This window comes from Aplidium turbinatum, chromosome 16 (genome assembly GCF_918807975.1).
Source record: "Aplidium turbinatum chromosome 16, kaAplTurb1.1, whole genome shotgun sequence".
Lineage (NCBI taxonomy): Eukaryota > Metazoa > Chordata > Ascidiacea > Aplousobranchia > Polyclinidae > Aplidium > Aplidium turbinatum.
The window spans coordinates 19,193,603-19,208,844 of record NC_137487.1 but is presented as its reverse complement, the minus strand read 5'-3'; the positions used below and the strand labels follow the sequence as shown (position 1 = coordinate 19,208,844).

Sequence of the window (15,242 nt, the reverse complement as noted above, 5' to 3'; positions counted from 1 at the left end):
TACAGTTCCGTTTTAGACGCACGACCCCAACAGATAATACCATACATTAGATGGGAGTGAACTAGAGCATAGTAAACTGCTCTTAATGTCTGGGAATTTACGTACTTTCTTAATCGATATAGAGCACCACAGCTTTGAGAAAGTTTTGTTGAGATTATATTGATGTGCTGTTTCCATGATAACGACTCATCAAATGTTATTCCTAAGTATTTGTAGGGGGGGGGGGGGGGTTTATGCAAAGCGTTACGTTAGCGTCACATCGGGGGGGAGGAGGTTCAAGCAAAACGTTACGTAACGCTTTCGAGTACGGAATGGTAGTTTTTTGTGCTGAATTCGTAGTGAAAAAGCGTTACATGGGGGAGGGGGGGATTGAAAAAAGCGTTACGTTGGCGTTACATGGGGGAGGGGGGGGGTCAAAAATTCGGAAAAAAAGCGTTACGTAATATTTGGACGTTCCCTTAGCTCTTACTCTATTCTTCCCCTCATTAAAGAATCAATGTCAAGTATCGAGTTTTGTTTGTTTGACTTGATCTCAACAAGACTGGAAAATCCTTCTTCACACAAATAAGTGGTAGGCATCTGCACCAAGACATCAATGGCTTTTTGCTCGAGATTTTTGTATTCGGGAAATTCAAGAAGGGAAACCTAACATTCTGTGCAATCCACTTCTCGGAATGAGTATTTTTGATTTAAATCAGCCCGTAGTTCCAATAATTCCTCATCCTCAGTTGGTTCTTCATTAAATGGTTGGATAATCTACGAGTTTGCTTCCAGACAACATTGGTCGTTATCTTCAGGAAAATACGTAGTCAAATTGTCAGCAGGTAATTTCAGGTGACCAACAATAAGGGCAGACAAGTTATCTTCAATAGAAACGTCCTCAAACTCCCAGCTAGACTCTTTCATGTATTGACTTAATAACAGGAAAGTCATTGAAGTTCCTCGACAAAGCATTCTCTTTCCAGAGTGCAATTTTCATCCTCAGCGCATTGATCTTGCTAGTTGACCGAAATATATCACCCCCTCTCCCTTGAAGACTGATCTTCACTTGGTTTAAACGATCAAAAATCGACGCCAAGTATGCCAATTTTGCAATCCAGAATATGTCACGAAACTTGGAAGCCCTTGGGTCTCCGTGTTCAGTGTAAAATGCCCCTAATTGTTCGCGAAGTATATTCGAGCGTATCTGTTTCAAAAGCACTAAGCAGGTTGGCGAACAGAGATGTACGTAGCCTATACGCCGCATACTCGTGGCCAGGGCCCACAAGAGGGGGGGACAACCGGTGCATTGCACCGGGGCCCGGTGAGCTCAGGGGGGCCCGACAACATGTCTAAATTCACGCGCTAAAAATTTCAACAACTTTGCATAAAATATTGTTTTTATATTTGTTCCGTGTTTCGATTGAGCCCCCTCATGGGTGTGCCCTTATTTAAAACTACAGAATTTTTAATTATTTCAGTTTAGGGGGGCCCGACAAAATGTTTAAATTTGCATTGGTTCAAATTGTGCAAAGGTTGATTTTTCATAAAATATTGTTTTTATATTACAGTAGTTCCGTGTTTCGATTGGGCCCCCTCTGGAGTAGCCTATGCCCTTTTTTAAAAATACATAATTTTCAATTTTTTTAGTTCAAGGGGGTCCGTCAAAATGTTTAAATTTGCGTGCTGAAGTCGATTTTGTATAAAATATTGTTTTTTATATTAGTTTTGTATTTCGATTAGCCCATCATGGGCATTCCTTTTTAAAAAACTACAGAATTTTCAATTTTTTTAGTTCAGGGGGGCCTGACAAAATGTTTATAGTTTAACGCTAAGGTCTTGTTGATTTGGCCAGGCTAACCATCGAATCAAAACTAGCCAAAACAATTGACTTTAACACATCAGAAATTTTTCTGGTAGAAAGGCTAGAAAAGCTCCTCTAAAAAATATAGGCTTTATGTGAATAGGCTTGTTTCAGAGAGTAGATTTTATGTTATATTTCAGTGTGTGCAGGCCTTGAATTTGCAGTTTTTGTGGAGGTCCAACTGAACTGCCTCCTTTGGCTTGTTAAAAATGCAACACCAAGTCAAATTAAATCATTTGCAGATTTTCATTGTCTATTGTAAACACTTCAAGGCTACTACTGGTAAACAAGCAGTGCTAATGAGCAGGTCAGCACCATCTGCCAGAGAGATACCCTGAGACAACTTCCAAAATGTATAACTGTACATTCTTACTCTACAATTAACAATAGTTAGATCAGATGTGCAGTCACTGCTTTGTAATCCTGTTGGAAGTCTAGGTGTAATCATGACAGAGACTAGCGAACATGTCCACCGGCAAGGCCTGCAATCCCTGCATAGTTGAATGTGGTGGAAATGTCTGTTAAGGATTTGGAGGGCTGTATGTGTGTTTTATTGTGAATATTTCAGTGTTTATGTTTAATGCAAATATTGCAGTGTGAGTGAATATTTCAGTTTATTTCAATGTTTTAATTTCAGTGTTTGTCTGGGTGCTTTAATGTGAATATTTGGGTGTGTATGTTTTAATCAGCAGTTGATTGATCAGGGTAGGTTACAGTAATTACACAGAAGGTATTCCATGCATGTTTCTGACAAATTGTCAATTTATGACACTTAACTTAAGCAAGCAGTGACAGTTATGTGTATTGAAATATTGTTAGAGTTGCTGAGCAAGATGTTCTCACTGTCACTTTTTCAGTACGGTACAAAACTGTTCAAGTGTTTCTTTTCGGTTACAAATTGTCGAAGTAGCTATTTTTACCCACTTGTTGCCATGGTTACAATCCGGTGTTACCAGAGTTAAGATTAAAGTCAGGAAGGGTTAAGGTAAGGGTTAGGAATAAGGTTAGGGTTTTGATCTTTGCCCAGGACTAGGGATAGGCAAAATAGAATACCAAATATAGAATAACCGGTTGTAGAGCCAAACCGGTTTCAAAACGCAAATGAAATCGGATAATTGAAACCGCTTTACCGATCGACTTCGTACTAGTTCGTTTGGTCGTAACGAATTCGCTGCAGCGAAAGTAGAATTGTTTATCGATTTAGTGCGATGCGGCGTGGGAAAAACGCACGAGTTTCATTGTTCACAAGAGATCTTTCTTATCACAGTGCTTTGTAGTCCTCACTTTGTAGTCCTTAATCCACTTTCTGGATTTTTCTCTATTTCGATACCACAAACCTAAGTTGTTTCTGGTAGAATACAAGGCTCGACTTGCCTTCCTTAAGCAATCCAACATCGTGAGCTCCCACTCTCGCATGTAAGGCAACGTTGTGAGGACTAGCGACCCTCTCCCGCACTGGGGACCCCTACCGCTTAGAGCAGGGTTGACGAACTTTTTTGTGGTCGCGGGCCACTTTCTCAATTACACATGAGTTATCGGGCAACACAACTTAGCGCTTGTCAAAATTCTATGACGTCATAGATTGGAATCGACCAAAAATACAAGGTGAAGTTGATGAATAGTGTTTTAACAACTTTGCCTTGTAGCTTTCCTATTTTCTAACTTTAAACCTTGAAAGTTAGTGTTTTGGGCAAGAAAATAGCAAAGGAAAGGTGTACCAGTGAATGCATAAAACAGCTTTGAGATGTCTTTAATGCATGAGCGATTGTCAAATCGTTTTGCGGGCCTCACAAAACTCTTTGTCGGGCCGCAGGTTCGTCACCTCTGGCTTAGAACCAAACAAGGCACTCTACCTTTGCGTGTCTCGGGCAAACCCAGCAGCCCTCATCAGACACTGGTGGTGGTGGGGTGTTATGTGGCACGAAACAGCTTAATCCGCTTTCGGGATTTTGCTGTTTCGGTACCACGAACCTAGGTTGTTTCTGGTAGAACACAAGGGTCGACTTGCCTTCGCTGAGCAACCCAACATCGGAAGCTCCCACTCTCCTATGTGGGGCAACGTCGACCACAGGGTGTGAGGATTAGCGACCCTCCCCCGCAGAAGTATGTATGGGTAGTTGCCAGTTGGTAGAGATGTACCGATATATCGGTATCGGTGATATCGGCCATTTTTTGAGTATCGGTATCGGCAAAATTTGGCCGATACTGTGGCCGATACTAAACATGTAAAATAAAAGGCGTTTGCTGCGGATTTTCTGCAGAAGCAAAGATATAGATTTTTTAAAGTAGTAGCTAACGTTACATTGAAGTAGAAAAACAACAACCTGTTCAAATTTTTGATGAGTCACACTCCCATGACTTCTTGCACGCACCTTTTAACATTGGTTGCCTACAGTGATTCTTTCACTCAAACAAAACGTTTTGTTTCAGCAGTTTTGCGCTGTTCGATTCTTAAGTTGTGAAGGAGACTCAATTTCTCCAATATTTATCATTTGGCTTGGTTGTTTTTGGTGGGCTGGTTCTGTCAGTTTGTGATTTGGTTTCCGCCTTTCGTTGTGGTGGACTCACCAGGCTTGAACAATGTCGTGGCGGAGTGGGTGGGCTCAGGGTGGGGGCGGTGGGACTGCGAATCCTCACTGAACTAATCAATAAGTGGTCTTGTTTCGCCTGGGTTGGAGGCCTCATTGTGGGGGGGAGTGTCCTTCCCGGCTGTCGGCATAGGGCTGGGCGCTCACTGGTGCGACGGTCTGTTGCGACGGTCTGTTGCGATTTGCTGGCCATAACGGTGTAGCTTCCACGCTAGCCATTTAGACCATTCAATCAACTATTATGTTTCTCGGCAGCCATTTTGTAGCAAGAATTGACATCGACAAGAATTGAAATGGCTAGTGTGGAAGCTGCACCGTTGTGGTTGGCGGTCGCGGCAGCTCACTGTGCTGGTGAGTGCTCAGCCTTGTGCTGGTGGCCGGGAAGACCCTCCTTTCTTCGCAATGAGGTTGTCATCTTGGGCGCAACGGGACCATTTTGATTGGTTTAGTGAGGATTCGTGGTCCCATTGCTTTCATTTTGAGCCTACTTATTCTGCCGTGACATTGTTTGGGCTTGGTGAGTTTGTTGCGGAAGTTGAATCGCCGACTGGTGGAGCCGAGTTGCACGGGTTTTTTGTGTGTTTGGCGGGGTGGGAGCGATGCAGAATTGTGCATTTTTGCTACCTGGGTTGTCTTGGCCTGGCAAAAGCTTTTCAACCAAACGACAAGCGCCCTTAGGACTTAGGTTGCACATTACTTGTCGAATAGTTTTTGTACGACTACACAAATCACTTGGTTTACATTTTACATCTTATTATCAATTATGATAGCACATTGATTAAAACAATTGCTGCGCGGAAACAATCGGCCACCCCCACTAGTGGGGAACAAACCGACGATGGATTATAATGATGATGATTTGGAGAGTTTGCGCAAACACTTTATTAATTTTTCAGAAACCCCAATTATGATGTAATGTTTCTTCCCATACACCCCAATCCTCAATTACGGTGGCCTTTCATTACTAAAACCTACTATTATGACACAACAATGCGGTTGAGATTGGATTCTTGAATCTTTAATAAATTATGCCAATTGAAAGCTTTTTTTAATAGTTTTATGCAAATAAGGTAAAACTTAGCATTTGATATAATTCCTTGCAAGTACCAAAATTGCTTCTTTTTGTAACACCAAAGTATCGGCCAAAATATCGGTATCAGTATCGGTATCGGCCTAAAAAAGTGATATCGGGATCGGTATCGGCCAAAATATTGGTATCGGTACATCTCTAGTAGTTGGCTTTGTCTTAGCTTTTACTACCGGTATGCCAGTACAGTGACATGGGCGACTTGTTGAGCTGTGGGATTGAAGATGCTACATGCAGTAGTGAAGATGAATCAGCAAATTTGGTTTCCCCACCTTCAGAAATAGATACCTATCTCACGTTGTTGAAAGCATCCACTACATCTGTTGAAAACGCCCTTGTTTGGTGGAAAGCAAACAAAAACCAATTTTCTTGTTTATATCAGTTAGTTTCAAAATATTTTTGTGTACCTGCTACATCTGCTTCTTCAGAGAGATGTTTTTCAAGTGCAGGTTTAACTGCCACCAAGTTGAGATCTCGTTTGACTTGGTGAAAATTTAGAAAGCCTAAATTTGTTACACTGTGATAAGCAATTTTTGTGATGTTCATTGTTTTTGTATAGTCATAAAAATCATTAAAATGTGTCGATGGTAAAAACTGTTAATTATTCTAGAATAGATATCTGTATTCTATATTCGGTTTCAGTATTCTAGAATATTCTAGAATAGCTAATTATTCTATTTTGCCCATCCCTACCCAGGACTAACAAAAATTTCCACCATACAAGTTTTTGTTTTCAACAGCTTTAAACTTTTCTCAAATTAAGGCAGAATTTCTCAAATTAAGCTACTGAGGCTATATTTACACTATAGTATATAGTGTAAATATATCTAAACACAGCCTACAATTATACTGAAATCATGAAGCTTCTCTGATCTCTGATATACAGTACAATATTTTTGAGTTTTTAGGGTTTGTTGAATCATTTTGCTATATTAATGCAAGCAAGTTTCATAAAAGCAGTGCTGGAAAATAATTTTTGTCCTTGTAGCAGGGCCAAATGTCATAACAGTCTAACAGAAATTGAAAAAAAAGTTAGAAGATGAGTGAAAGTGTGATATTTGAGTAAAAAATCATAGGTCTTCACTTCTGTTGAAGTACAAGTACTTTTAACTCTAGACAGAATTAGAAGTGTCCTAGTTGCAGTGCAACCTACTTTTTCCAGCACTGCAGAAAGGTGCTGATTTTCAAAAATATGTTTAGTATATCAACAAATATATAAAACAATGAAAACTATCAATACTACAAAATATATATAAATATATATATTTTTTTTTTCTTAAGTTTTTCTTTTCGTTTGTTTTCACTATTTATTTCTTAGCAGTCTTTTTTGGCCAGGCCATTCCAATCTTATTCTTGAATTTCAGGAACAGTGTCGATGTTGACTCAAACAGGCATTCTGTAGTTATGCAAGGTGTCTGTAAAGTCTCGATACATAGTATAGTGATAGATGTAGATGTACATTTACATCATTGGTAGATTGAAAATAGAAATATATTCAACTTTGTTTTCTACTGAGTACTGACCACTTGCTGTGGAAATGAAGAGAAAGTGACCTCCAATCCTGCTTAAATGCAATTTTACTCAAACAAGCAAAGAAAACCAAAGGAGTGAAAATAAAAAGCAACAGCCTATTGAGTATTGATCCAGAAATGAACTTGGTATTTCTTAATGTCATGAACCAATAGCAATGCATTCTTCATGTATTTATGAATTTAAAGTTGTAAACACCACTACAATAATGCATTCTTTGTGAAATATTGGAGTGTTAAACCTAATGTATTCTTTGTATTATATTTTAAACAGATCTGATATTAAAATAGAAACACTGTTCAGAACACCATGTGTGCATTGGCCTTGTGGATTAACCCGCACCACAAATTTTGCTTGTGATTTGTGAGATCATGCGACATGTCGCGCTGGGGGGGCCCGGCAGCAACATCTGCACCGGGGCCCGGCAGGGCTCTTGGAGGCCCTGCTCGCGGCGTAGACTTTTTGTTTACGCTAACGCTTGCGACCACATTTTTTTGGATAGTTTGCGTTCGAGGCTACGCCGTAAAGTTTTCGCGGTTGTTTAGCGTCAAGCCGTCAACGCATGCATTTTTTTCGCTACAACACGCCAATACCTTCCAGCGCTGCAGTTGAAAAAATGTTTTCAATGGGCAAAGACATATTGGAACGAAAACACAGCAAAATGTCAGATGAACACTTTCAGACGCTTGTGTTTCTTCGTAGAAATTCAAAATAAAACTTATTTGTTTCGAGTGATTTATACCGTGTGAATGCTTGGCACCTAGCAAACAAAATGAGTTTACGCTAGTGTATGCGCTCACACTGTGACCAGGCCCGTAACTAGGGGGGGCGCAGGGGGGCGAAGCCCCCCCTGCAAAAATGTTGGCACCCCCTGGAAAAAATTATGTTAATTAGCTCTGTTCGCTGACTTTTCAGTTTTATACTCAATTTTCTTGTGTTATTTAATTGTAAACATTGTGTGTTTAAGGGTGTGGTAGAATGTTGTCTCTAAAACAAAGTTTGCCTAATTTTAAACGAAACTGCATTAAAAGAGCGAGTTTTGCCAATACCAAACATTCAAATATCTCAGCCAGGAATTAGCAACAAGAAAACATAGAGACTTAGCTTTATTACCGAAAAATGCCCTAGAAAACATGATCTTATCCTTTTGCTATGCCACCGGACAGCACCATTTTACAGGAATATTTATACCCACATGTTTGTTGAAAATGCTTTCAGAATGCACCAAATTCAAAGTAATTTTTCAAAATTTTCTGGGGGAGGCCCCCCAGACCCCCCGCTGCTGGGTGTCGCCTTTGGCGAAGACGCCGTGGGTCTTTGCCCGTCGACCGTCAACCCCCACCCCCTTTCAAAATTCCTGGCTACGCCACTGACTGGTTCTATGATAAACTAGTTTAATGTAAACGTTGTATTAGGCCTACGATTAATGTTCTTGCGTAAATATACCCACATTGTGTACAAACGTCGTTTTCGTACATGATACGGAAAGTAAAAGTTAGGCCCCCTCTAGAATACTTTTTGCCCCCCTGCTGCTCCAAGCTAGTGACGGGCCTGACTGTGACGCCGCCAACTTTTTTTTACAAGTGGCGTTGACGCATTCGGCGTATGGTTTTTCGAACGTTTGCGTTTACGCTGACGGCGTCAATATTTTTTGCATGCGCGTACATCACTGTTGGCGAGTAATAACCGCACACCATAGTAGGTCCGGTTAAAAGTTGACAAAAACGTTACGTTGGCGTCACATGGGGGAGGGGGGGGGGGGTCAAAAATCCGGAAAAACAGCGTTACGTAATATTTGAACGCTCCCAAAGCACTCTTTGAGTGTGAACATCACACTTTAACAGGTCTCCACATTTCCCTACAGAAGTGAATGTGGTTTCTGTATTGTTTTCACAGTTGTAGCCAGTTGGCAAATCGGCTAAAGTAGATTCACCAAACATTTTGCTTTTGTCAATTTATTGGAGCCATTTGCAATTTATCAAACTCGTCTGTGGTGCTCTATATTGCAACTTTTCCGATACCAGTAGCTCAGTTGATTAGCGCGTGACTTCTTGAATGAAGAAGTTTCAAGATCAAGCAGCGCTGGTTCGACTCTCGGGGTGTGCGCTTGAGCAACGCATTCTAAGGAGTGCTCTCCATTTAACGGCACCTAGTGGATGGAATGCGTCAAAAGCCTCTACAAGTATGCGAAACTACCAGGAATAACCTACCAAGGCTTTGTCAGTCCAAGGATAAAGATTCAACCAACTTCACCAATGACCATGCAATATCGAGCAGGGCTTATATTTTGAATGGGATTTCTCTCCGCTATGTGCAGCGGTTGTTTCATCATAAAATGTGGCTGTGATTTCAAATGGGAGGATTGTTTCCCCATCGCAATACGATATGGTTGGTTTTTGAATCTTTACCTTTGGACTGACACAGCCTTGATTGGTTCTTCCTGGTAGCTTCGCATACTTGTATAGGCTCTTGAAACAGGGCCGGTTATGGAGATTGACAGAGTGAAGTTTTCTGATTGTTGAAGTCTTGTTGCTAGAAATTTATTTCATCCATTAGATGCCGCTGAGTGGAGAGCAGTCCTGAAATGCGTTGCTCAAGCGCACACCCTGAGAGTCGAACCAGCGCCGCTTGGTCTTGAAGCTTTTTGGTTCACGAAGTCGCAGGCCCGGATTTAGGGGGGGGGGGCAGAGGGGGCAGGTGCCCCGGGCCCCCCGACTTTTGAAGGGCCCCCCTAGGTGGAAAAAATGTGATTTTGTGCTATTTTTTTCCTTTCAGCCTTTAAAGTTTCTGCAAATTGCTGTGCAGTGCTAAATTAATGCTATTGTAGACGTGTAGGTGGATTTTTGCGCCGTAGGCGCGAAAAATTTTTTTGCAGGGGGCCCCCCGATCTAAAAGTGCCCCGGGCCCCCCATCAGCTAAATCCGGCCCTGCGAAGTCGTGCTAACCAACTGAGCTATCGGGGCGGATAATGCATCGAAGGAGGAATGCAGTAGGTTGTACAAAAACCAATAGAAATATCGTAAGCAAAATAAAAACATTGAAACGACGTTGATAAGACGTAATACTGCTTCACATAATAAAAAGCACAAAGTGGAACAAGTTCTGACACTGCCAGCCATGATGTTGATTATGAAAGTGGTTTTGAGTTCAAACTTTATTGCAAAGAAGTTGTTGGAATATCATGGATGGTTTCAAATGTGGGGCAGTACCTCTATGCTGTGTTGGTTGACGAAACCGTTGTAAATGCGAGGAAATAGAATGACGCGATGTAGTTGGACAATTTCAAGATTACATTGCGCATTTCGTGTCGGATCGAATAGATGTTGCTCAGCAAAGAGTTGCCGATGCTGGCGTCATCCCAGACAACAATTCAGTCGTTCTTTACATTTATTTAACGTCTGTAAACGTTGAATTAATGTAAAAATGACGGAGTTTGATGTCTGGAACGTAGGTTAATTATTTTGCATCAGTCTATGGAAGCTACTACACAGGTATTTTATCTGATATGGTATTACCGCTTTTAAGTCCTGTTCGAATATGATTTGAATTGCGTTAGATAGGTAAACTTTTTGATGGAGAAATAGCGTGATATATAATTACAATAGTCATTCTTTGTAAGTCTTGCTGACGAAGTTGCCTCAGTGGACAAGCAAGACACAAACTTTCACGTCACGCCTCTTGGAGTCAATATTTTCACATAGTAAGAAAAACGTCCGGTACAGTGAAGCTTTTTTACAGCTTTTTTTTTCTAAATAGCAGTTTACAAATATTAACAATGATCTCATGAACTGCACTGCTGAAATGGAAGCACTTGTTAGGAAAGTGTATCAAAAGCAGTAAAGTGTGCCCACAAATGCATACAGAAATCTCAGGTTGGCAGTAGGCTACAGCGGCCAATAGAACACTTACTTCATCATCTCAAATAACAATGCCCTGTGTAACAAGGCTACATAATACAATTGCGCTCTGTAACGTCATAAAATAACATTAAATCACGTTGATGTTAAAAGACGGCTTGCAAGATCTGGGTTAGATTGTCTTCCGCCTGTAACTTTGAGGCGATCGTTGAGCCGTGTGATAGTGTTTCTTATGATGAACACCAAAGAAAAGATAACTGGATAGAGTGGTTGGCGGGGACACGGGTCTTGGACACTTTTAGTTGCCATGAATGCACGTTCTTGCATACGTACTGTATACACGACTACATGTACACAATGTGTGCACGGTAACATAATATTCACATCACTCCACCTATACCAGTAGCTCTGGTGATCCACGGAAAATGCTTGCCAGAGAATAGCACTCTGAGACATCTTGTGGTAGACTTGGGGATGATATATCAACCGGTAGGGTGCGGCAAAACTTTGTTACAAATTGAACGCAAACGGGTGCGGATTTTGTAATGCTCCTGTTTGGTAGTCGCAGAGCGCACAGACCATTTCTTCACTCCCTATGAATACGCACGAATGGTGGAATGTGGCACGCAGGGCGCTCTTCAAGTTGGGCCATAAGAGGACTTTGATGGATACGTCCTCCATGAAAGCATTCAAGGCTGCGTTTCAAAGACAGGCCGAATGACAGCTAAACGGCAGACAAGGTTACTTTATAAAGAAGGTCGTCGTCCAAAGTTTCATTTGCGATGTCTATGACGAAAGTGTCTTCGTAGCTATAGTGACGCACGATGTTGTCATCAACGTTTACTAAAATTCTGCAAAAAAAAACAACGTCAAAACTTGAAATTATAAGTCGCCAAGATTGCGTAGCGCAACCGCGCTAACAGTCGAAAACATTACGTTTGCTATAAAAAAGGATGATTTTATGATTAGACTGTCACCTTTCTTTATTGCATTTAAAAGGAAACACTGCGCAAACCCAAAGAGACAGAAGAAAATTTTGATTTGAACATAGCCTAAAATGCTTAAAATCCAGTTTCTTGACATAAGTTTTGACGGATGAGCTGAGACCTGGTTAGTTACACACGTTTTTAAGTCGGCGTTAAATAGAACATAACCCAGCAACAACACTACATTTAACATTCTAAAAACCAAAAATAATAAGTTAACGTTTTCGGCTAGTCATAGGCTACAGCCCTTTTCAAGCCTATAAGAAAAATATTTTTAAAAATACGTTTATCTCTCTACCCAAATTGTATTAACTAGAACAGCATAATAAACCAAGGAAACGTATCGTTCCATCTAACCGATGACCAGTACGCTTTCGAATGATTGAATACATTAGAATCGTACATCAACTCACCCTTTTTTAGATTTCTTTAAAACTTTGGTGATTTTTTCTGCTGAAATGTTGTACTTTTCTTGCAGCTGCAACAAAATTTTTGCATTTATTTATAGCTATTTTTAATCTCTAAGTAAGGTAACCTTTGAAATCCCCCTGAAGGGTAAAGTGTCAGTATTTAAAACATCATTGCGGCACGCCTTAGGGGACTAATAACATTTACAAAGCGTTCTTTTCCGGGAAACGCAACACTGCGATAGACCTCGCTGGCACCTTGCGCGCATTCATACGTCGTTCATACACCACTGCATCACAACATGTACGCCGCATCAAGTAATTTGTTAATCACAGCAGCAGATCTGCTGTCAAACATTCACGCACTTTTATTCAAAGGAACTCTCATAGGGTGATAATTATACCGGACATCTGTATTGCGGTAACCATTCTTTTAAAGTCATGCGACACTGCACACAATGTATCGTAATTTGACCAATTATTATAGTTATTTTTATGATAAATTTTTGTAAAAGGTAAATTCCTGAAGTTAGGATTATGACTGATAAACAAGGAAGGAGGCAAGCCAACTTCCAAACAATCTACATACAAAAATGAAAACCGAGTTTTGCTTATGGATTTGTCAATACTGTGGCATGTGGATTCATTTGAAAAGCTTTCTCTCCAACACAATTCTTTCGATCCATCACTAGCCAAGATGCAAGCTCCCACTGATTTTCTGCAGGTACTATCAGGTATCGCCCCAGGTAGACTTCGTAAGGAAAACCACTTACGCAGTCTGGTCCTACAAGCTATGTCAAGGGATGACCACCTCCTCAACCAGATTGTCCTAAACTCGCACTCCCAAACGCCCCAGCGCTTGAAACATCGACGCTCGTTTTCGCGACATACTGCAGCTATCTGCAAATCCAACTTCCACAATTCCGAAGTTTGGAACAGTGAATGGAGAGAAGTTGCGAGACCAACCCACTTCACAGTCCTTCCCAATACCAACACTCCACCTGGAGCAGAACTACCCCGGAAGGAATGGGTGAAGCTCAATCGCCTGCGGACTGAAGTGGGTCGTTTCAACAGCAACATGTGCCAGTGGGGCCTCGCCGATTCACCATCTTGTGCGTGTGGCTCAGATTTTCAAACTGCACACCACATTATCTACCATTGTCCTGTATATCGACCCAGGATAGATATGCGGACCTAACAACGCTCGATGAATACACAATCCATTGACTGCTGCGCCTGGATGTAACAACGTGATCTGTGGCGGCCTCAAACGCAAAAAGAAGATGCAAGCAATGGAATATATACCAGCTAAGTGGTCGAGTAGTTATCGCCATCCGTTCTAGTGCTGGTAAGTCTGGGTTCGATTCCAGGTCGAGTCATACTAAAAACTTAAAGAACGGTACTGATGGTGATCTTGCTTGCATAATCCAAAACGGATAAGGCTAGTAATAATGTGATGAGTGATGACATGACAATAATATGGTATAAATATGATCTTCTTCTTTTATTGTCGCACTTGATTCCAAGCATTGACTGCCTCTTGCATGAAAAGTTTCTAAGATTCTCTGTTGTTGGCTGTGTGTATTAGGTCTATGTTGGTGTTGGTTTTGTCGGTTTGTTCGTTTAAGTAGGTTAATCTTTGTCTGCCTTGGGCACGCTTTCGTTCAATTTTGCCTGTGGGAGAGAAATGTTCTAATTTTCTTTTTCACAGCATATAAATAAATATGATGCAAAACAAAAAACGAACACTGTCGCCATGAGGTCTTAGCATTGCAAGCGACAATAAATAAACCATAGAATTCTTATTTATGAAGTACGAATATTTCAAATCCTTGCATAACCCACCGCTTCTTTGAGTCCTTCCAATGTTGGTTCTCTGAGCATGACGCCATCATAGACGTCATCAGATTTCTTGCGAATATACAGCAAGACCCTCTTGTCACTTTCTTGCTCCCAATGTCGGGGGATCTATGGCAACAGCAAGCAAGATGACATAAGATGAGCCGCAACTATTTCAAAAACCTGGTTATTGGTGCAACAAACATGTTCTTTGGATTGTAGTTCAAACTAAGTTTTTCTTTTTGTTTATTAAAAAGTTACAAATTATGCCGAGAACAAAGTCTACGCACATATCACATCATAACGTGACGTCATCATGTTTGAAGGGATGTGTTTATGTGTTTAATTAATCAGCATTGAACTCTTGAGCGAAGTAACTCTAACACATCTAATATCAACTCAGAATACGATAGATTTGGATCAAACGAAAAAGCGTTGTGAAAACCATAAGTTTGCCATCTGTACTTTGCAGACTTGAGTACAATCCTATTGCTTGTGTGGATCAGTTCAGTTTGCTTTTCTTTCTGACCATCACCACGAAAAACAATACATGCCAAACATAGCAGAGGCCTAGAAAAAGGTAGAAGCGACAAAACGCGAACGTTATAACTTGATTGATACCAAAACAGGACAATCAGGTTTAAATATGGCCATGGTTGCAACGCTGTATTTTCTTTGTGTGATAAAAATAAAATGTGTTAAACGATGGCTTACGTATTAAGTAAGCCATGTGTTAAACCTATTGAAGTTACAATAGCCTACTTTGTAGAGTATGTCTGTGGTCCAACAAAGCTTTAACAATAATAAATTTTTGCAATGTCTGTGTTCAATAGGAAACAGCTGTAGGCTCCGTTTTGTGTTTAGCTTAAGGATTAAATTGCTTGACTTTTACTTTTTTAAATATTTTCCATAAAAATTCGTGGCTTATGTTAATCATAAACAAACGTTAAAAATGCTCTTTCGTTATTGGTCGTGTTGACACAAGTTGTTTATGCAGCAGCTAAAGGTATTGTAGGAATCTGTATAATCTATATTCGTATGAACTAAATGAGACATAGCACAAAATCCCCCCAAATTCAACGAAAAAGAATGAATTCGCTCGCAT

General features: G+C 40.6%; 1 protein-coding gene across 1 annotated transcript in view; it reads right to left on the bottom strand.

Moving 5' to 3' along the window:
- Positions 1 to 8,997: 8,997 nt before the first annotated feature.
- Positions 8,998 to 15,242, bottom strand: part of LOC145785291 (grainyhead-like protein 2 homolog) — a 38,443-nt gene continuing 32,198 nt past the window's right edge. The window contains exons 17-19 of the mRNA XM_082596962.1: positions 14,144 to 14,266; positions 12,305 to 12,369; positions 8,998 to 11,756 (exon numbers count right to left, since the gene is read on the bottom strand). Of these exons, the coding sequence (XP_082453088.1) occupies positions 11,630 to 11,756; positions 12,305 to 12,369; positions 14,144 to 14,266 (315 nt within the window). The 3' untranslated portion in view covers positions 8,998 to 11,629. The remainder of the gene's footprint in view (positions 11,757 to 12,304; positions 12,370 to 14,143; positions 14,267 to 15,242) is intronic.